The sequence below is a fragment of the Lolium perenne genome, chromosome 7, assembly GCF_019359855.2.
Source record: "Lolium perenne isolate Kyuss_39 chromosome 7, Kyuss_2.0, whole genome shotgun sequence".
NCBI classification, from domain to species: domain Eukaryota; kingdom Viridiplantae; phylum Streptophyta; class Magnoliopsida; order Poales; family Poaceae; genus Lolium; species Lolium perenne.
In genome coordinates this window covers 27,294,148-27,317,042 of record NC_067250.2, presented here as the reverse complement: position 1 = coordinate 27,317,042, position 22,895 = coordinate 27,294,148, and the positions used below count along the sequence as shown (strand labels likewise).

Genomic DNA, 22,895 nt, shown 5'->3' with positions numbered 1-22,895 from the left:
AGTTTAGTGTTAGGGGGTAGATACATGATTTCTCTCGTTTGAATATGTCTAGACCTTGTTTATCAACTTAACTGAATGCTTACTATATGACATAAGAAGACTATGTACCTTGATTTTTTTTTAAATTTTGCCCATTTGAATCTTGGCCAAATCCTAGGTTTGACCATGATTTAAACAAGTTTAAAACATGAATATGAAAAATTAAGCATGTATCATTCGTAGTCACTCCAAAATGAAGCTCTTGAGAGGGTTTTTGAAATTTCCATGTTTGAAACCAAAAAACCACGTATTTCTCTTCATGCTTGACTTCATAAGACAGAGTTTGGGGTTAGGGTTAGCTTGATACATGAATTTTCTGGTTTGAATATGTCTAGACATTGTTTATCAACTTAATTGAATGCTTTACTAGATGACATAAGATGACTATGTGCATTGGTTTTTCATTTTTTTTTTGAATTTTTATGCCCATTTGAATCTTGGTCAAATTCTAGGTTTGACCATGATTTAATCAAGTTTAAAACATGAATATGAAAAATTAAGCATCTATCCTTCTTAGTCACTCGAATATGTAGCTCTTGGGAGGGTTTTTGAAATTTCCATGCTTGAAAACCAAAAACCACTTTTCTTCATGCATGCTTGACTTCATAAGACATAGTTTTGGGTTAGGGGGTAGATACATGATTTTCCTACTAGTTTGAATATGTCTAGACCTTGTTTATCAATTTAATTGAATGCTTACTATATGACATGAGCAGACCTTGGTTTTAATTTTTTTATACCCATTTGAATCTTCGTCAAATCGTAGGTTTGTTGACCAAGATTTGAACAAGTTTAAAACATGAATATGAAAAAGTAAGCATGTATGCGTCTTAACTAGTCACTCCAAAATGAAGCTCTTGGGAGGGTTTTTGAAATTTCCATGTTTGAAACCAAAAACCACTTCTTCTCTTCATGCTTGACTTCATAAGTCAGGGTTTAGGGATATATAGGGGGTAGATACTTGATTTTTCTGGTTTGATATGTCTAGACCTTGTTTATCAACTTAATTGAATGCTTACTATATGACATAAGAAGACTACGTGACTTGTGCTCACTGAAGTGTGGGACCTCACGCATGGGAACCACACGTAAGTGACAGACTTGTTGCTCTAATAACTCGGGTGATCATTATACTGTATTAGTACATAGTTTCCTATGGATCCTTCTTAGTCACTCCAAAATGAAGCTCTTTGAGAGGGTTTTTGAAATTTCCATGTTTGAAACCCAAAACAACTTCTCTTCATGCTTGACTTCATAAGACAGAGTTTAGGGTTAGGGGTAGATACATGATTTTTCTGGTTTGAATACGTCTAGACCTTGTTTATCAACTTTAATGCTTACTATATGACATAAGAAGACTATGTGCTTTGGTTTTTCATTTTTCTGATTTTTTTATTTTTGATGCCCATTTGAATCTTGGTCAGATCCTAGGTTTTACCAAGATTTAAACAAGTTTAAAACATGAAAATGAAAAGGGAAGCATTTATCCTTCTTAGTCACTCTCAATGAAGTTTTTGGGAGGTTTTTGAAATTTCCATGTTTGAAACCCAAAACCACTTCTCTTCATGCTTGACTTCATAAGACATAGTTTAGGGTTAGGGGTACATACATGATTTGTATGTTTTGAATATGTCTAGACCTTGTTTATCAACTTGAATGCTTACTATATGACATAAGAAAACTACGTATGTGCTTTGGTTTTTCATTTTTCTGTTTTTTTTTGAATTTTCCGCCCATTTGAATCTCTGTCAAATCCTAGGTTTGACCAAGATTTAAACAAGTTTAACACGTGAAAACGAAAAGGTAAGCATGGATCCTTCTTAGTCACTCCAAAATGTACCAATTGATAGATGTGTTAACTTTGCTTCATGGAAAAAATAATGTCATGTAAATGAGTTAACTTGGATTTCCTACCTTTGAATCCATAGAAAACTTTGTTCTAATGCACTATAATAATCAACCGAGTTTTTACACCAACAGGTCTGTCACTTACGTGTGGTGCCCATGCGTGAGGTCCCACACTTCAGTGAGCACAAGTCACGTGCAATAGGTACGCAAACTCCCAGCCATTTTCTTTGTCAAGAGAAGACGCATCAGGATGCGTATTGGAAGTCTCTGGGTCCTTCAGGATCCTTCGGTTGTCCCTCTCACAAAAAAAAATCTCTCTCATTATCGGCCTCGCTCGTCTCGCTCGCTCGCTCGCTCGCTCGCACCTCCTGCTCACTGACAAACCCTGCACAACAGTCAACATCATCACCCGAAAAAGGGGAGACACCATAATGCTCTCCCTCCTTCTTCTCTCCTTCCGAGTGATCCCTCTTCCTCCGAGTTTCACTCGACGGGCAAACACATATGTGCTGCATAGTAGAGTAATAATAAAAAGGTACGTAGAAAAATCGACCTACGAATCTATAATTAAATAGGTTAAACTAGGGTTTTGCCTAGTACTACAGATCAAGGTTCAAAAAAATCCAACTACGGGGTTCGAACAACCCCATTTCTAATCAAAGAATTTGTTCGACGTCATCCAAATGGCCTCAAACTATAGCATGGGCGGATCCAGACTATAGCATGGGCGGACCAAGATAATTTAAACAAGTTTAAAACATGAAAATGAAAAGGGAAGCTTGTATCCTTCTTAGTCACTCTAAAATGAAGTTTGGGGAGGTTTTTGAAATTTCCATGCTTGAAACCAAAAACCACTTCTCTTCATGCTTGACTTCATAAGACAAAGTTTAGGGTTAGGGGTAGATACATGATTTTTCTGGTTTGAATATGTCTAGACCTTATTTATCAACTTAATTGAATGCTTACTATATAACATAAGAAGACCTTCTTTTTTTTATTTTGTTTTTTAATTTTTATATGGATTTGAATCTTGGTCAAATCCTAGGTTTCACCAAGATTTGAATAAGTTTAAAACATGAATATGAAAAAGTAAGCATGCATGTATGCTTCATAATTAATCACTTCAAAATGAAGCTCTTGGGAGGGTTTTTGAAATTTCCATGTTTGAAACCAAAAAACCACATATCATCATGCTTGACTTCATGAGACAGAGTTTAGGTTAGGGGGTAGATACATGATTTCTCTGGTTTGAATATGTCTAGACCTTGTTTATCAACTTAATTGAATGCTTACAATATAACATAAGAAGACTATGTGCCTTGGTTTTTCTTTTTTTGTTTTTTTTTTAAATTATGCCCATTTGAATCTTTGTCAAATCCTAGGTTTGACCATGATTTAAACAAGTTTAAAACATGAATATGAAAAAGTAAGCATGTATCCTTCGTAGTCACTCCAAAATGAAGCTCGATCTTGAGAGGGTTTTTGAAATTTCCATGTTTGAAACCAAAAAACCACATACTTATCTTCATGCTTGACTTCATAAGACAGAGTTAATTAGGGGTTAGGGGTAGCTTGATACATGATTTTTCTGGTTTGAATATGTCTAGACCTTATTTATCAACTTAATTGAATGCTTACTATATGACATAAGAAGACCTTGGTTTTCATTTTTTATACCCATTTGAATCTTGGTCAAATCATAGGTTTGACCAAGATTTGAACAAGTTTAAAACATGAATATGAAAAAGTAAGCACGTACGTATGCTTCTTAGTCACTCCAAAATGAAGCTCTTGGGAGGGTTTTTGAAATTTCCATGCTTGAAACCAAAAACCACTTCTCTTCATGCATGCTTGACTTCATAAGACAGAGTTTAGGGTTAGGGGTAGATACATAATTTCCTGGTTTGAATATGTGTAGACCTTGTTTATCAAAATAATTGAATGCTTACTATATAACATAAGAAGACCTTTTTTTTTTGAATTTTTATACCCATTTGAATCTTGGTCAAATCCTTGGTTCCACCAAGATTTGAATAAGTTAAAAACATGAATATGAAAAAGTAAGCATGTATGCTTCTTAGTCACTTCAAAATGAAGCTCTTGGGAGGGTTTTTGAATTTACATTTTATAAAACAAAAACCACATATATTCATGCTTGACTTCATGAAACAGAGTTTAGGGTTAGGGGTAGATACATGCATGATTTTTCTTGTTTGAATATGTCTAGACCTTGTTTATCAACTTAATTGAATGCCTACTATATAACATAAGAAGACCTTTTTTGTTTTTTTTGAATTTTTATACCCATTTGAATCTTGGTCAAATCCTAGGTTTCACCAAGATTTGAATAAGTTTAAAACATGACTATGAAAAAGTAACCATGCATGTATGCTTCTTAATTAATCACTTCGAAATGAAGCTCTTGGGAGGGTTTTTGAAATTTCCATGTTTGAAACCAAAAACCACATATCTTCATGCATGCGCTTGACTTCATGAGACAGAGTTTAGGGTTAGGGGGTAGATACATGATTTCTCTCGTTTGAATATGTCTAGACCTTGTTTATCAACTTAATTGAATGATGCTTACTATATGACATAAGAAGACTATGTGCCTTGATTTTTTTTAAATTTTGCCCATTTGAATCTTGTCCAAATCCTAGGTTTGACCATGATTTAAACAAGTTTAAAACATGAATATGAAAAATTAAGCATGTATCCTTCGTAGTCACTCCAAAATGGAAGCTCTTGAGAGCGTTTTGAAATTTCCATGATTGAAACCAAAAACCACTTCTCTTCATGCATGCTTGACTTCATAAGACAGAGTTTAGGGTTAGGGGTAGATACATGATTTTCCTGGTTTGAATATGTGTAGACCTTGTTTATCAAATTAATTGAATGCTTACTATATAACATAAGAAGACCTTGTTTTTTTTGAATTTTTATACCCATTTGAATCTTGGTCAAATCCTTGGTTCCACCAAGATTTGAATAAGTTAAAAACATGAATATGAAAAAGTAAGCATGTATGCTTCTTAGTCACTTCAAAATGAAGCTCTTGGGAGGGTTTTTGAATTTCCATGTTCGAAACCAAAAACCACATATCTTCATGCTTGACTTCATGAAACATAGTTTAGGGTTAGGGGTAGATACATGCATGATTTTTCTTCTTTGAATATGTCTAGACCTTGTTTATCAACTTAATTGAATGCCTACTATATAACATAAGAAGACCTTGTTTTTTATTTTATTTTTAAATTTTTATACGGATTTGAATCTTGGTCAAATCCTAGGTTTCACCAAGATTTGAATAAGTTTAAAACATGAATATGAAAAAGTAAGCATGCATGTATGCTTCTTAATTAATCACTTCGAAATGAAGCTCTTGGGAGGGTTTTTGAAATTTCCATGTTTGAAACCAAAAACCACATATCTTCATGCATGCGCTTGACTTCATGAGACAGAGTTTAGTGTTAGGGGGTAGATACATGACTTCTCTCGTTTGAATATGTCTAGACCTTGTTTATCAACTTAATTGAATGCTTACTATATGACATAAGAAGACTATGTGCCTTGATTTTTCATTTTTTTTAAAATTTTGCCCATTTGAATCTTGGCCAAATCCTAGGTTTGACCATGATTTAAACAAGTTTAAAACATGAATATGAAAAATTAAGTATGTATCCTTCATAGTCACTCCAAAATGAAGCTCTTGAGAGGGGTTTTGAAATTTCCATGTTTGAAACAAAAAAACCGCGTACTTCTCTTCATGCTTGACTTCATATATAAGACAGAGTTTGGGGATAGGGTGTAACGGCCCAGGGTAGCACCCTATTAGAATAGTTTGTTGTTTTTCCTTTGTGCATCATCATGCATCATGCATCATATCATCCACAAGTTTCTATCAAATAAAAACTATTTTTAATAAAAACTATTTGAGTTTTAACCTCCCATGTGGTTTGTATAATAAACCCTCCACCTTCTATTCTTTAACAAACTATAAAACCAAAACTATAAAATATATCAACTATTTAAAATGTTTGAAATTCCAAATTAAACTCTGCTGTTGGATTTTATTTGAAAAGGATTTCTGAACCAGTTTTAAAATTAAAGAGAAAACATTTTTTTATAAAGCAAAACCCCCTCTCCCCTAACCTGGGCCATCTCCCTCCGGCCTGCCTCTCCCCTCTCTTTCCGCGGCCCACCTCTTTTTCCCTCCTTCCTCTTCTGGCCCAAGTCCACGAGCCCGCGTACCCCTTCGGCCTCCCCCATCCCCTTCGTCCTCGCTGGAAAGCGAGAGAGCACGAGAGCCTCGTGCTGTAGACGTCACACCGCACCACCAACGCACCTCCACCACATGCTCCCCCTCCTCTTTATCTTCCTGTGCAAACCCTAGCTCGCCTCCTCTTCTCCCTCCCTCGCGCCGCCAAGTCTGCCCCTTCTCTTCCCTGCAAAACCACCGAGCGCCGCCGCGCAGAAAATTTGACCGTGCCGTCGCCTCCGTCCGCCCCAAGCCTCGCTGCCGGCGCCGTTATATGCGCCTCGTCATCGCGCATCTGCTGGTACAAGGAATCGCTCTGGGAGCCCTCCAATCGAGCACACGGTCGCCGATTCCCCGCGACGGCAGCCGCGCTCCGGCGAGAAATTCCGGCCACCCTCGTCCTCCTCCGACCAAACCGAGCCCACCTTCATCTTGCTGGTAACGTCGCGCATCCCCTGGACCTCTTCGTTTTCTTCCTTGCTTCCTGGTTCCAAGTCTCGGCGTTGACCGCCGTGTTTCTGCCGCAGGAGCTCAACGCCGACGATGCTCCGGTGACCCGCTGGACTCCTCTCCGTCACCATATGCTTCCCCACGTTCCGCCGCAACCCCGACGCCATCTCGCCCCTTCCGGTTTGCCCCAGAACGGTGCTCATCTGCAAGCCCGGCCATGGTTGTTTCTTCCCAGAGATTCCGCCTCGGCCTGGTTCAAAAGGCTGCACATCTCCTTCCAAACAACATCAGATGCTTTAGCCCAGCTGGTTCGTCCCTATGTCCAGTTCGTGGAGATTGAGAGTTCAAATCCCACTTCAGGCAATTTAAGCCCAATTTTTGTTCCCTCTATTTTCGGCCAGATCTTCTGGAGATGGGCCTGGCCCGAGATCCGCAGATTCAGTCCGTCGCCACCAGCAGGCCTGATCGGGCCCTGGACAGTGCAGGTCCGGCCCGGTTCTTCCCTTCTTGTTTTGTTTTTGCAGGAAATATGTTATTCTTGCGAAAATCATATCTTTTAATCTGTAACTCCAAATAAAATGTTTTATGTATGAAAATTGATCAGAAAAATAAGATGAACATGAATATGCCATCCATACATCTGTTTGCATCTTGCATCATGTCGCTCGTGGATAGTTCGTGTATGTTCACCTAACATATATGCGGAGTATTTCGGATACCGACTATGGTTTTCCCCGCTCCGTTTAATATTGAAGTAGCGCTCCCCTGCCATGTTATGCCATGCTAATCAACACTTAACTTTGACGCTAGAAAATGCAACTCCAACCTAATTTGCTTGTTCGGGGTTCCGACTCCGATTAATATGGATAAGTTGCATCGCACCATATCTGCCATGTCATGCATATCATCTTGATCATGCTGGTTCTTATTCCGTAGTTGTAAGACTTGCATCCGTTGTGTGTTCCAGCATTTGCTTCTTCTCGGATAGGATCACGAAGTGTTGATGTGAGATACGACGAGTTCTCCGACAAGTTCTTCTGCAGCTTTTCACAGGCGAGCCCACCCCTTCACCTATTTTACTTTTACATGCTCTTTTGATCTATTGCTATCCTTATGTTGCGATTCTGTTGTGTCACGTGTCCTATCCACCTGTTACCTATATGTCCGAGATACACCTCCTCGCCCTACCTATTGTTTGTTGTTTGCCAGCTTTGCGAGTCGTAGGCGTGTTTAGGTTCTGTTGTTTATCTCGATCTGTTATCAGGATATGTTGGGTTGTTGGGAGGTTATCACATGCTATATCAGTTGTTGGAGATACACATGCTTTACTTTATTGTTAACAACTAAAGTTGTAAGCAGAGGCATCTGTGAGCCCCTTTGCGAAAGCATCGGAACTTTGACTTGCTAATGTCCCCTAGGACCCGAGTTCTTGTTATCTGTTCCGAGATTGAGCGCTCTACCCGTATGTGGGGGAATGGGACCCCCATCACCCACTACCTTTCCTCGAGTTTGTTTATTGGGAGCCACAACCTTGGTTTTATTTGCCCATATGCACGATGCACGATTTACTTCTTGTTGCCTTCGGGTGTTTATTTCTGTACTGTACTCATAACGCGGATAGACTTATCCTGTGCCTGGTCGTTAGTGCCCGCCTGGACTATGTCGCAAACCTCTGGGTCCGTATCGGAGTACGGCCGAACTTCGTCACGGGTAGCTTAGTTGGGTGGCTCCCATTAAACTTTCTCTTGCATTGAGAACGGTCTTGATGTGAGACTCCACCTGTAGTAAGTGGGTTCGAGCATGCGTATGGTTACATTTGGGCAACCCCTGCAGGGTGTACATCTTATCGATAAGCCGTGTCTGCGGTTATGGACGACTTGGAATTGTATAGCTCGATCATAGAACAACTTACATCTTATTTCCTGTTGTTAATAATTTGCTAATAAAACTCTTTCAAAAGTGTGTGTGCCTTTGCAATACCTCTTGGCGAAGGGGGATCGCATCGGCTGTGTTATGTTTGCAGAGTATAGAACTGTTACCTTGTGCGCTCTCTTATCTTCTCTGAGTAGACGGATGTTGTAGCGTGTCTCTATTGGATAGTAGCTTTGCTGCCGCTAAACTCCACATATAGCCGGGTGAAGTTTATACCGCCCACTAGCGAGCATAGCTGGTCTTGTCTCGCAAGTACGTGCCAATGGTACTTACCCTCGTCTTCCTTTTTTTTGTCTCCTCCCCCTTTTGTCGGCAACCGATGGCCCGACTTTGACAGGTACGAGATGACGATGTTAGCAAGGTTACCCTTCCGGCTTGGCCTGGGCAGGGTTATGGACGCTACTGGTTATCTTCAGGACTCTTAGTCCAATTTGTATCTTGTCCGTACTCGGACGTATTTGGTCTTCTGTATGATATGGATCTTTGTATGTATCTATTTGTATCTTGACTCGTTGGAGTCGTTGTTGTAATATATGTATCTTGTGGGCTCTATTGTAATCCTGTTGTAATGTTACCGCTCGTGTTAATTCCTCTGGCATCACGTGTGTGATTCGTCGCGCACGTCGTGTCGGAGGGCGTCTCTGAATCGATATTATGCGGATTTCGGCGGGTTCGCTGGGATCCTCATGGTACCGGTTCCGGGGCGTCACAAGTTGGTATCAGAGCCCAGGTTAACGGTACCCCACTAGTCCAGCCTGTAGGTTAACCTTGCCAACGGACGTTGTTGTGTCTAGTGTCAAAACCTATTTTCGAAAATTCGTTGGATAGTTCTGACTAGCTCTGATTTTCTCCTTACCTATATTCTTTCTCCTCTTATCTATGCGAGTTTTGAGTCTTCTCTCTTATCTGAGCTTTCCTGAGTCTTAGGATTCTACGCGGGTTGGACGATCTTTGCCTTTATCCTAATAGGTCCGACCTTCGGAGGATCCCAACAGCAGCGCATCATCAACAACGGAACAACGACTTCTTGTTAGTGGTGTCGCCGATCAGCATGGAGCAAGAACACTTTTTAGTGGTGTCGAGGATATCGACACGTCGCCTGAAGACCCGATAGTTCCCCTCTCTCCCCGTACCATGGCGTGGAACCTCGGGGCGAGGTTCCTTGTTAGTGGTGTCGATTGTAACGGCCCAGGGTAGCACCCTATTAGAATAGTTTGTTGTTTTTCCTTTGTGCATCATCATGCATCATGCATCATATCATCCACAAGTTTCTATCAAATAAAAACTATTTTTAATAAAAACTATTTGAGCTTTAACCTCCCATGTGGTTTGTATAATAAACCCTCCACCTTCTATTCTTTAACAAACTATAAAACCAAAACTATAAAATATATCAACTATTTAAAATGTTTGAAATTCCAAATTAAACTCTGCTGTTGGGTTTTATTTGAAAAGGATTTCTGAACCAATTTTCAAATTAAAGAGAAAACGTTTTTTTATAAAGCAAAACCCCCTCTCCCCTAACCTGGGCCATCTCCCTCCGGCCTGCCTCTCCCCTCTCTTTCCGCGGCCCACCTCTTTTTCCCTCCTTCCTCTTCTGGCCCAAGTCCACGAGCCCGCGTACCCCTTCGACCTCCCCCATCCCCTTCGTCCTCGCTGGAAAGCGAGAGAGCACGAGAGCCTCGTGCTGTAGACGTCACACCGCACCACCAACGCACCTCCACCACATGCTCCCCCTCCTCTTTATCTTCCTGTGCAAACCCTAGCTCGCCTCCTCTTCTCCCTCCCTCGCGCCGCCAAGTCTCCCCCTTCTCTTCCCTGCAAAACCACCGAGCGCCGCCGCGCAGAAAATTTGACCGTGCCGTCGCCTCCGTCCGCCCCAAGCCTCGCTGCCGGCGCCGTTATATGCGCCTCGTCGTCGCGCATCTGCTGGTACAAGGAATCGCTCTGGGAGCCCTCCAATCGAGCACACGGTCGCCGATTCCCCGCGACGGCAGCCGCGCTCCGGCGAGAAATTCCGGCCACCCTCGTCCTCCTCCGACCAAACCGAGCCCACCTTCATCTTGCTGGTAACGTCGCGCATCCCCTGGACCTCTTCGTTTTCTTCCTTGCTTCCTGGTTCCAAGTCTCGGCGTTGACCGCCGTGTTTCTGCCGCAGGAGCTCAACGCCGACGATGCTCCGGTGACCCGCTGGACTCCTCTCCGTCACCATATGCTTCCCCACGTTCCGCCGCAACCCCGACGCCATCTCGCCCCTTCCGGTTCGCCCCAGAACGGTGCTCGTCTGCAAGCCCGGCCATGGTTGTTTCTTCCCAGAGATTCCGCCTCGGCCTGGTTCAAAAGGCTGCACATCTCCTTCCAAACAACATCAGATGCTTTAGCCCAGCTGGTTCGTCCCTATGTCCAGTTCGTGGAGATTGAGAGTTCAAATCCCACTTCAGGCAATTTAAGCCCAATTTTTGTTCCCTCTATTTTCGGCCAGATCTTCTGGAGATGGGCCTGGCCCGAGATCCGCAGATTCAGTCCGTCGCCACCAGCAGGCCTGATCGGGCCCTGGACAGTGCAGGTCCGGCCCGGTTCTTCCCTTCTTGTTTTGTTTTTGCAGGAAATATGTTATTCTTGCGAAAATCATATCTTTTAATCTGTAACTCCAAATAAAATGTTTTATGTATGAAAATTGATCAGAAAAATAAGATGAACATGAATATGCCATCCATACATTGTTCCCTCTATTTTCGGCCAGATCTTCTGGAGATGGGCCTGGCCCGAGATCCGCAGATTCAGTCCGTCGCCACCAGCAGGCCTGATCGGGCCCTGGACAGTGCAGGTCCGGCCCGGTTCTTCCCTTCTTGTTTTGTTTTTGCAGGAAATATGTTATTCTTGCGAAAATCATATCTTTTAATCTGTAACTCCAAATAAAATGTTTTATGTATGAAAATTGATCAGAAAAATAAGATGAACATGAATATGCCATCCATACATCTGTTTGCATCTTGCATCATGTCGCTCGTGGATAGTTCGTGTATGTTCACCTAACATATATGCGGAGTATTTCGGATACCGACTATGGTTTTCCCCGCTCCGTTTAATATTGAAGTAGCGCTCCCCTGCCATGTTATGCCATGCTAATCAACACTTAACTTTGACGCTAGAAAATGCAACTCCAACCTAATTTGCTTGTTCGGGGTTCCGACACCGATTAATATGGATAAGTTGCATCGCACCATATCTTCCATGTCATGCATATCATCTTGATCATGCTGGTTCTTATTCCGTAGTTGTAAGACTTGCATCCGTTGTGTGTTCCAGCATTTGCTTCTTCTCGGATAGGATCACGAAGTGTTGATGTGAGATACGACGAGTTCTCCGACAAGTTCTTCTGCAGCTTTTCACAGGCGAGCCCACCCCTTCACCTATTTTACTTTTACATGCTCTTTTGATCTATTGCTATCCTTATGTTGCGATTCTATTGTGTCACGTGTCCTATCCACCTGTTACCTATATATCCGAGATACACCTCCTCGCCCTACCTATTGTTTGTTGTTTGCCAGCTTTGCGAGTCGTAGGCATGTTTAGGTTCTGTTGTTTATCTCGATCTGTTATCGGGATATGTTGGGTTGTTGGGAGGTTATCACATGCTATATCAGTTGTTGGAGATACACATGCTTTACTTTATTGTTAACAACTAAAGTTGTAAGCAGAGGCATCTGTGAGCCCCTTTGCGAAAGCATCGGAACTTTGACTTGCTAATGTCCCCTAGGACCCGAGTTCTTGTTATCTGTTCCGAGATTGAGCGCTCTACCCGTACGTGGGGGAATGGGACCCCCATCACCCACTACCTTTCCTCGAGTTTGTTTATTGGGAGCCACAACCTTGGTTTTATTTGCCCATATGCACGATGCACGATTTACTTCTTGTTGCCTTCGGGTGTTTATTTCTGTACTGTACTCATAACGCGGATAGACTTATCCTGTGCCTGGTCGTTAGTGCCCGCCTGGACTATGTCGCAAACCTCTGGGTCTGTATCGGAGTACGGCCGAACTTCGTCACGGGTAGCTTAGTTGGGTGGCTCCCATTAAACTTTCTCTTGCATTGAGAACGGTCTTGATGTGAGACTCCACCTGTAGTAAGTGGGTTCGAGCATGCGTATGGTTACATTTGGGCAACCCCTGCAGGGTGTACATCTTATCGATAAGCCGTGTCCGCGGTTATGGACGACTTGGAATTGTATAGCTCGATCATAGAACAACTTAGATCTTATTTCCTGTTGTTAATAATTTGCTAATAAAACTCTTTCAAAAGTGTGTGTGCCTTTGCAATACCTCTTGGCGAAGGGGGATCGCATCGGCTGTGTTATGTTTGCAGAGTATAGAACTGTTACCTTGTGTGCTCTCTTATCTTCTCTGCGTAGACGGATGTTGTAGCGTGTCTCTATTGGATAGTAGCTTTGCTGCCGCTAAACTCCACATATAGCCGGGTGAAGTTTATACCGCCCACCAGCGAGCATAGCTGGTCTTGTCTCGCAAGTACGTGCCAATGGTACTTACCCCCGTCTTCCTTTTTTTTGTCTCCTCCCCCTTTTGTCGGCAACCGATGGCCCGACTTTGACAGGTACGAGATGACGACGTTAGCAAGGTTACCCTTCCGGCTTGGCCTGGGCAGGGTTATGGACGCCACTGGTTATCTTCAGGACTCTTAGTCCAATTTGTATCTTGTCCGTACTCGGACGTATTTGGTCTTCTGTATGATATGGATCTTTGTATGTATCTATTTGTATCTTGACTCGTTGGAGTCATTGTTGTTGTATCTTGTGGGCTCTATTGTAATCCTATTGTAATGTTACCGCTCGTGTTAGTTCCTCTGGCATCACGTGTGTGATTCGTCGCGCACGTCGTGTCGGAGGGCGTCTTTGAATCGATATTATGCGGATTTCGGCGGGTTCGCTGGGATCCTCATGGTACCGGTTCCGGGGCGTCACATAGGGGTAGCTTGATACATGAATTTTCTTGTTTGAATATGTCTCGACCTTGTTTATCAACTTAATTGAATGCTTACTAGATGACATAAGATGACTATGTGCATTGGTTTTTCATTTTTTTTCATTTTTATGCCCATTTGAATCTTGGTCAAATCCTAGGTTTGACCATGATTTAATCAAGTTTAAAACATGAATATGAAAAATTAAGCATCTATCCTTCTTAGTCACTCCAATATGTAGCTCTTGGGAGGGTTTTTGAAATTTCCATGCTTGAAAACAAAAAACCACGTACTTCTCTTCATGCTAGACTTCATAAGACAGAGTTTGGGGTTAGGGGTAGCTTGATACATAAATTTTCTGGTTTGAATATGTCTAGACTTTGTTTATCAAATTAATTGAATGCTTACTATATAACATAAGAAGACCTTGTTTTATTTGAATTTTTATACCCATTTGAATCTTGGTCAAATCCTTGGTTCCACCAAGATTTGAATAAGTTAAAAACATGAATATGAAAAAGTAAGCATGTATGCTTCTTAGTCACTTCAAAATGAAGCTATTGGGAGGGTTTTTGAATTTCCATGTTCGAAACTAAAAACCACATATCTTCATGCTTGACTTCATGAAACAGAGTTTAGGGTTAGGGGTAGATACATGCATGATTTTTCTTGTTTGGATATGTCTAGACCTTGTTTATCAACTTAATTGAATGCCTACTATATAACATAAGAAGACCTTTTTTGTTTTTTTTTAATTTTTATACCCATTTGAATCTTGGTCAAATCCTAGGTTTCACCAAGATTTGAATAAGTTTAAAACATGAATATGAAAAAGTAAGCATGCATGTATGCTTCTTAATTAATCACTTCGAAATGAAGCTCTTGAGAGGGTTTTTGAAATTTCCATGTTTGAAACCAAAAAAACCACGTACTTCTCTTCATGCTTGACTTCATAAGACAGAGTTTGGGGATAGGGGTAGCTTGATACATGAATTTTCTGGTTTGAATATGTCTAGACCTTGTTTATCAACTTAATTGAATGCTTACTAGATGACATAAGATGACTATGTGCATTGGTTTTTCATTTTATTGTTTTTTTTAAATTTTTATGCCCATTTGAATCTTGGTCAAATCCTAGGTTTGACCATGATTTAAACAAGTTTAAAACATGAATATGAAAAATTAAGCATGTATCCTTCGTAGTCACTCCAAAATGAAGCTCGATCTTGAGAGGGTTTTTGAAATTTCCATGTTTGAAACCAAAAAACCACGTACTTCTCTTCATGCTAGACTTCATAAGACAAAGTTTGGGGTTAGGGGTAGCTTGATACATAAACTTTCTGGTTTGAATATGTCTAGACATTATTTATCAACTTAATTGAATGCTTACTAGATGACATAAGAGTTTTTGAAATTTCCATGCTTGAAAACCAAAAACCACTTCTCTTCATGCATGCTTGACTTCATAAGATAGAGTTTGGGGTTAGGGGGTAGATACATGATTTTCCTGCTAGTTTGAATATGTCTAGACCTTGTTTATCAATTTAATTGAATGCTCACTATATGACATGAAGCAGACCTTGGTTTTAATTTTTTTATACCCATTTGATTCTTCGTCAAATCCTAGGTTTGTTGACCAAGATTTGAACAAGTTTAAAACATTAATATGAAAAGGTAAGCATGTATGCTTCTTAATTAGTCACTCCAAAATGAAGCTCTTGGGAGGGTTTTTGAAATTTCCATGATTGAAACCAAAAACCACTTCTCTTCATGCTTGAATTCATAAGTCAGGGTTTAGGGATATATAGGGGTAGATACATGATTTTTCTGGTTTGAATATGTCTAGAGCTTGTTTTTCAACTTGAATGCTTACTATATGACATACGAAGACTATTTGCTAACGGAGGGAGTAAGCACTCTAGCTATGAAAAGTACCAAACGATGCATACCAAAATGATTTTTTAGAGGAATACTAGTTCGGATTATATAATTTTATATTAGCAGGCCAAAATCGAACCCCATAGTTGGATTTTCAGAAATTGATCCGTAATCTTGGGCAAAACCCTAGTTTAGCTTATTTAATAATAGATTCGTAGGTCGAATTTTTTACGTTATTATTATTATTACTAGGCAGCACATGTGTTTGCCCGTCCAGTGAAACTCTTTCATTTCATTTTTCTTTTCCGCAAGGTCGGGAGTCGGAGGAAGAGGGATCACACGGGAGGAGACGAAGGGAGAGCAGTCATGGGGCCCCACTTATTTATGGTGTATATCCTTTTACGGTGATGTTGGTGTTGTGCGGGGTTGTCGGTGCGCGAGGGGGTGCGAGCGAGCGAGAAAGGCCGAGAATGAGAGAGATGTTTTTTAGAGGGACAACCGAACGATCTGAAGGACCCAGATTTCCAATACGCATCGGTGCTGTGAGTTCTGACGAGGACACAAAATAAACATGAAATTACGTCTAAATCCCTAAGATTTACATGGTAGACCCCATGCTGAAAGCAAGAAATGCGATCGGGTCCTTAATAGGCACCGTCCGGATTGATCCTCGTCGGAGCCGGGGACGAACCACTTGGCGCGACCAAATCGCCATGGCTACAGAGCCTGCACACCATGGCCTACGAGCTGAGCTAGAAACGACCTGCCAAAACCGGCAGCCAACGGAGGTGGATAATTGGAGAGAGAGAGAGAGAGAGTGTGTGTTGATGCCTCTCTCTTGACAAAGAAGATGGCTGGGAGTTTGCCTACCTAGCGTACGTGACTTGTGCTCACTGAAGTGTGGGACCTCACGCATGGGAACCACACGTAAGTGACAGACTTGTTGCTCTAATAACTCGGGTGATCATTATACTGTATTAGTACATAGTTTCCTATGGATCCTTCTTAGTCACTCCAAAATGAAGCTCTTTGGGAGGGTTTTTGAAACTTCCATGTTTGAAACCAAAAATAAGAAGACTATGTGCCTTGATTTTTCATTTTTTAAAATTTTGCCCATTTGAATCTTGGTCAAATCCTAGGTTTGACCATGATTTAAACAAGTTTAAAACATGAATATGAAAAATTAAGCATCTATCCTTCTTAGTCACTCCAATATGTAGCTCTTGGGAGGGTTTTTGAAATTTCCATGCTTGAAACCAAAAACCACTTCTCTTCATGCATGCTTGACTTCATAAGACAGAGTTTAATTAGGGTTAGGGGGTAGATACATGATTTTCCTGGTTTGAATATGTGTAGACCTTGTTTATCAAATTAATTGAATGCTTACTATATAACATATAAGAAGACCTTGGTTTTTTTGAACTTTTATACCCATTTGAATCTTGGTCAAATCCTTGGTTCCACCAAGATTTGAATAAGTTAAAAACATGAATATTAAAAATTAAGCATGTATGCTTCTTAGTCACTTCAAAATGAAGCTCTTGGGAGGGTTTTTGAATTTCCATGTTCGAAACCAAAAACCACATATCTTCATGCTTGACTTCATGAAACCGAGTTTAGGGTTAGGGGTAGATACATGCTTGATTTTTCTTGTTTGAATATGTCTAGACCTTGTTTATCAACTTAATTGAATGCCTACTATATAACATAAGAAGACCTTTTTTGTTTTATTTTTTTATTTTTATACCCATTTGAATCTTGGTCAAATCCTAGGTTTCAACAAGATTTGAATATAAGTTTAAAACATGAATATGAAAAAGTAAGCATGCATGTATGCTTCTTAATTAATCACTTCGAAATGAAGCTCTTGGGAGGGTTTTTGAAATTTCCATGTTTGAAACCAAAAACCACATATCTTCATGCATGCGCTTGACTTCATGAGACAGAGTTTAGTGTTAGGGGGTAGATACATGATTTCTCTCGTTTGAATATGTCTAGACGTTGTTTATCAACTTAATTGAATGCTTACTATATGACATAAGAAGACTATGTGCCTTGATTTTTTTTTAAATTTTGCCCATTTGAATCTTGGCCAAATCCTAGGTTTGACCATGATTTAAACAAGTTTAAAACATGAATATGAAAAATTAAGCATGTATCATTCGTAGTCACTCCAAAATGAAGCTCTTGACAGGGTTTTTGAAATTTCCATGTTTGAAACCAAAAAACCACGTACTTCTCTTCATGCTTGACTTCATAAGACAGAGTTTGGGGTTAGGGGTAGCTTGATACATGAATTTTCTGGTTTGAATATGTCTAGACATTGTTTATCAACTTAATTGAATGCTTACTAGATGACATAAGATGACTATGTGCATTGGTTTTTCATTTTTTTGAATTTTTATGCCCATTTGAATCTTGGTCAAATTCTAGGTTTGACCATGATTTAATCAAGTTTAAAACATGAATATGAAAAATTAAGCATCTATCCTTCTTAGTCACTCCAATATGTAGCTCTTGGGAGGGTTTTTGAAATTTCCATGCTTGAAAACCAAAAACCACTTTTCTTCATGCATGCTTGACTTCATAAGACATAGTTTAGGGTTAGGGGGTAGATACATGATTTTCCTACTAGTTTGAATATGTCTAGACCTTGTTTATCAATTTAATTGAATGCTTACTATATTACATGAGCAGACCTTGGTTTTAATTTTTTTATACCCATTTGAATCTTCGTCAAATCGTAGCTAGGTTTGTTGACCAAGATTTGAACAAATTTAAAACATGAATATGAAAAAGTAAGCATGTATGCGTCTTAACTAGTCACTCCAAAATGAAGCTCTTGGGAGGGTTTTTGAAATTTCCATGTTTGAAACCAAAAACCACTTCTTCTCTTCATGCTTGACTTCATAAGTCAGGGTTTAGGGATATATAGGGGGTAGATACATGATTTTTCTGGTTTGATATGTCTAGACCTTGTTTATCAACTTAATTGAATGCTTACTATATGACATAAGAAGACTACGTGACTTGTGCTCACTGAAGTGTGGGACCTCACGCATGGGAACCACACGTAAGTGGCAGACTTGTTGCTCTAATAACTCGGGTGATCATTATCTTGTATTAGTACATAGTTTCCTATGGATCCTTCTTAGTCACTCCAAAATGAAGCTCTTTGAGAGGGTTTTTGAAATTTCCATGTTTGAAACCCAAAACAACTTCTCTTCATGCTTGACTTCATAAGACAGAGTTTAGGGTTAGGGGTAGATACATGATTTGTCTGGTTTGAATACGTCTAGACCTTGTTTATCAACTTTAATGCTTACTATATGACATAAGAAGACTATGTGCTTTGGTTTTTCATTTTTCTGATTTTTTTATTTTTGATGCCCATTTGAATCTTGGTCAGATCCTAGGTTTTACCAAGATTTAAACAAGTTTAAAACATGAAAATGAAAAGGGAAGCATTTATCCTTCTTAGTCACTCTAAATGAAGTTTTTGGGAGGTTTTTGAAATTTCCATGTTTGAAACCCAAAACCACTTCTCTTCATGCTTGACTTCATAAGACATAGTTTAGGGTTAGGGGTACATACATGATTTGTATGTTTTGAATATGTATAGACCTTGTTTATCAACTTGAATGCTTACTATATGACATAAGAAAACTACGTATGTGCTTTGGTTTTTCATTTTTCTGTTTTTTTTTTGAATTTTCCGCCCATTTGAATCTCTGTCAAATCCTAGGTTTGACCAAGATTTAAACAAGTTTAACACGTGAAAACGAAAAGGTAAGCATGGATCCTTCTTAGTCACTCCAAAATGTACCAATTGATAGATGTGTTAACTTTGCTTCATGGAAAAAATAATGTCATGTAAATGAGTTAACTTGGATTTCTTACCCTTGAATCCATAGGAAACTTTGTTCTAATGCACTATAATAATCAACCGAGTTTTTACACCAACAGGTCTGTCACTTACGTGTGGTGCCCATGCGTGAGGTCCCACACTTCAGTGAGTACAAGTCACGTGCAATAGGTACGCAAACTCCCAGCCATTTTCTTTGTCAAGAGAAGACGCATCAGGATGCGTATTGGAAGTCTGTGGGTCCTTCTGGATCCTTCGGTTGTCCCTCTCACAAAAAAAACAAATCTCTCTCATTCTCGGCCTCGCTCGACTCGCTCGCTCGCTCGCTCGCACCTCACTGCTCAGCGACAAACCACTGCTGTGATCAACATCATCACCCGAAAAAGGGAGACACCATAATGCTCTCCCTCCTTCTTCTCTCCTTCCGAGTGATCCCTCTTCCTCCGAGTTTCACTCGACGGGCAAACACATATGTGCTCCATAGTAGAGTAATAATAAAAAGGTACGTAGAAAAATCGACCTACGAATCTATAATTAAATAGGTTAAACTAGGGTTTTGCCCAGTACTACAGATCAAGGTTCAAAAAATCCAACTACGGGGTTCGAACAACCCCATTTCTAATCAAAGAATTTTTCGACGTCATCCAAATGGCCTCAAACTATAGCATGGGCGGATCAGGACTATAGCCAAGGGGGGCAGCCGCCCCACTCAATTTTCTGAAACCTTGTACTTAGAAATATGTTAAGCTAAAGGCTGGTTTGCCCGCACTTAGAAATGATATTTGCATCACTTATCATATGTTTGCCCATTTGAATCTTGTCAAATCCTAGATTTGACCAAGATAATTTAAACAAGTTTAAAACATGAAAATGAAAAGGGAAGCTTGTATCCTTCTTAGTCACTCTAAAATGAAGTTTGGGGAGGTTTTTGAAATTTCCATGCTTGAAACCAAAAACCACTTCTCTTCATGCTTGACTTCATAAGACAAAGTTTAGGGTTAGGGGGTAGATACATGATTTTTCTGGTTTGAATATGTCTAGACCTTATTTATCAACTTAATTGAATGCCTACTATATATATATAACATAAGAAGACCTTTTTTTTTGATTTTTTATACCCATTTGAATCTTGGTCAAATCCTAGGTTTCACCAAGATTTGAATAAGTTTAAAACATGAATATGAAAAAGTAAGCATGCATGTATGCTTCTTAATTAATCACTTCGAAATGAAGCTCTTGGGAGGGTTTTTGAAATTTCCATGTTTGAAACCAAAAACCACGTACTTCTCTTCATGCTTGACTTCATAAGACAGAGTTTGGGGTTAGGGGTAGCTTGATACATGATTTTTCTCGTTTGAATATGTCTAGACCTTGTTTATCAACTTGAATGCTTACTATATGACATAAGAAAACTACGTATGTGCTTTGGGTTTTCATTTTTCTGTTTTTTTGGATTTTCCGCCCATTTGAATCTCTGTCAAATCCTAGGTTTGACCAAGATTTAAACAAGTTTAACACGTGAAAACGAAAAGGTAAGCATGGATCCTTCTTAGTCACTCCAAAATATACCAATTGATAGATGTGTTAACTTTGCTTCATGGAAAAAATAATGTCATGTAAATGAGTTAACTTGGATTTCCTACCCTTGAATCCATAGGAAACTTTGTTCTAATGCACTATAATAATCAACCGAGTTTTTACACCAACAGGTCTGTCACTTACGTGTGGTGCCCATGCATGAGGTCCCACACTTCAGTGAGCACAAATCACGTGCAATAGGTACGCAAACTCCCAGCCACTTTCTTTGTCAAGAGAAGACACATCAGGATGCGTATTGGAAGTCTCTGGGTCCTTCAGGATCCTTCGGTTGTCCCTCTCACAAAAAAAAAACAAATCTCTCTCATTCTCGGCCTCGCTCGACTCGCTCGCTCGCTCGCTCGCACCTCCTGCTCACTGACAAACCCTGCACAACAGTCAACATCATCACCCGAAAAAGGGGAGACACCATAATGCTCTCCCTCCTTCTTCTCTCCTTCTGAGTGATCCCTCTTCCTCCGAGTTTCACTCGACGGGCAAACACATATGTGCTGCATAGTAGAGTAATAATAAAAAGGTACGTAGAAAAATCGACCTACGAATCTATAATGAAATAGGTTAAACTAGGGTTTTGCCCAGTACTACAGATCAAGGTTCAAAAAAATCCAACTACGGGGTTCGAACAACCCCATTTCTAATCAAAGAATTTTTTCGACGTCATCCAAATGGCCTCAAACTATAGCATGGGCGGATCCAGACTATAGCATGGGCGGACCAAGATAATTTAAACAAGTTTAAAACATGAAAATGAAAAGGGAAGCTTGTATCCTTCTTAGTCACTCTAAAATGAAGTTTGGGGAGGTTTTTGAAATTTCCATGCTTGAAACCAAAAACCACTTCTCTTCATGCTTGACTTCATAAGACAAAGTTTAGGGTTAGGGGGTAGATACATGATTTTTCTGGTTTGAATATGTCTAGACCTTGTTATCAACTTAATTGAATGCTTACTATATATATGACATAAGAAGATCGACTATGTGCATTGGTTTTTCATTTTATTGTTTTTTTTAATTTTATGCCCATTTGAATCTTGGTCAAATCCTAAGTTTGACCATGATTTAAACAAGTTGAAAACATGAATATGAAAAATTAAGCATATGTCCTTCTTAGTCACTCCAAAATGAAGCTCTTGGGAGGGTTTTTGAAATTTCCATGTTTGAAACCAAAAACCACATATCTTCATGCTTGACTTCATGAGACAGAGTTTAGGGTTAGGGGGTAGATACATGATTTCTCTGGTTTGAATATGTCTAGACCTTGTTTATCAACTTAATTGAATGCTTACTATGTGACATAAGAAGACTATGTGCCTTGATTTTCCATTTTTTAAATTATGCCCATTTGAATCTTGGCCAAATCCTAGGTTTGACCATGATTTAAACAAGTTGAAAACATGAATATAAAAATTAAGAATATATTCTTCTTAGTCACTCCAAAATGAAGCTCTTGGGAGGGTTTTTGAAATTTCCATGTTTGAAACCAAAAACCACATATCTTCATGCTTGACTTCATGAGACAGAGTTTAGGGTTAGGGGGTAGATACATGATTTCTCTGGTTTGAATATATCTCTAGACCTTGTTTATCAACTTAATTGAATGCTTACTATGTGACATAAGAAGACTATGTGCCTTGATTTTCCATTTTTTGTTTTTTTTGAATTTTTATGCCCATTTGAATCTTGGTCAAATCCTATGTTTGACCATGATTTAAACAAGTTTAATAAAACATGAATATGAAAAATTAAGCATATATCCTTCTTAGTCACTCCAAAATGTAGATCTTGGTAGGGTTTTTGAAATTTCCATGTTTGAAACCAAAAACCATGACTTCTCTTCATGCATGCTTGACTTCATAAGACAGAGTTTAGGGCTAGGGGTAGCTAGATACATGATGTTTCTGGTTTGAATATGTCTAGACCTTGTTTATCAACTTAATTGAATGCTTACTATATGACATAAGAAGACTACGTGCCTTGGTTTTTCATTTATTTTCATTTATTTTGAATTTTTATGTCCATTTGAATCTTGGTCAAATCCTAGGTTTGACCATGA

The 22,895-nt window shown here is 39.7% G+C and overlaps 2 protein-coding genes and 2 long non-coding RNA genes across 5 annotated transcripts in view; all 4 read left to right on the top strand.

Annotated features, from left to right (window-relative positions):
- LOC139833161 (uncharacterized) overlaps nt 1–22,895 on the top strand; it is a 75,081-nt gene that overhangs the window by 28,543 nt on the left and 23,643 nt on the right. The gene's annotated exons all lie outside the window — the stretch shown is intronic.
- Nucleotides 5,837–9,101, top strand: LOC139833062 (uncharacterized). The gene is made up of 6 exons (XM_071823213.1): nt 5,837–5,845; nt 6,208–6,583; nt 6,673–6,903; nt 6,997–7,080; nt 7,563–7,648; nt 8,865–9,101. The coding sequence occupies exons 1-6, from the start codon at nt 5,837–5,839 to the stop codon at nt 9,033–9,035; spliced, it is 957 nt and encodes a 318-aa protein (XP_071679314.1). The 3' UTR covers nt 9,036–9,101.
- Nucleotides 10,215–11,191, top strand: LOC139833298 (uncharacterized). The gene is made up of 3 exons (XR_011748754.1): nt 10,215–10,596; nt 10,686–10,916; nt 11,010–11,191. It is a non-coding gene; the product is annotated as an uncharacterized lncRNA (long non-coding RNA).
- On the top strand, nt 11,255–13,544 carry LOC127316166 (uncharacterized). The gene is made up of 3 exons (XR_011748753.1): nt 11,255–11,354; nt 11,837–11,922; nt 13,139–13,544. It is a non-coding gene; the product is annotated as an uncharacterized lncRNA (long non-coding RNA).

Coding starts and splice junctions, on each gene's coding strand:
- LOC139833062 (XM_071823213.1), top strand. Junction 6,584..6,672: donor AGCCCACCTTCATCTTGCTG/GTAACGTCGCGC, acceptor TTTCTGCCGCAG/GAGCTCAACGCCGACGATGC. Junction 6,904..6,996: donor CAGATGCTTTAGCCCAGCTG/GTTCGTCCCTAT, acceptor ATTTTCGGCCAG/ATCTTCTGGAGATGGGCCTG.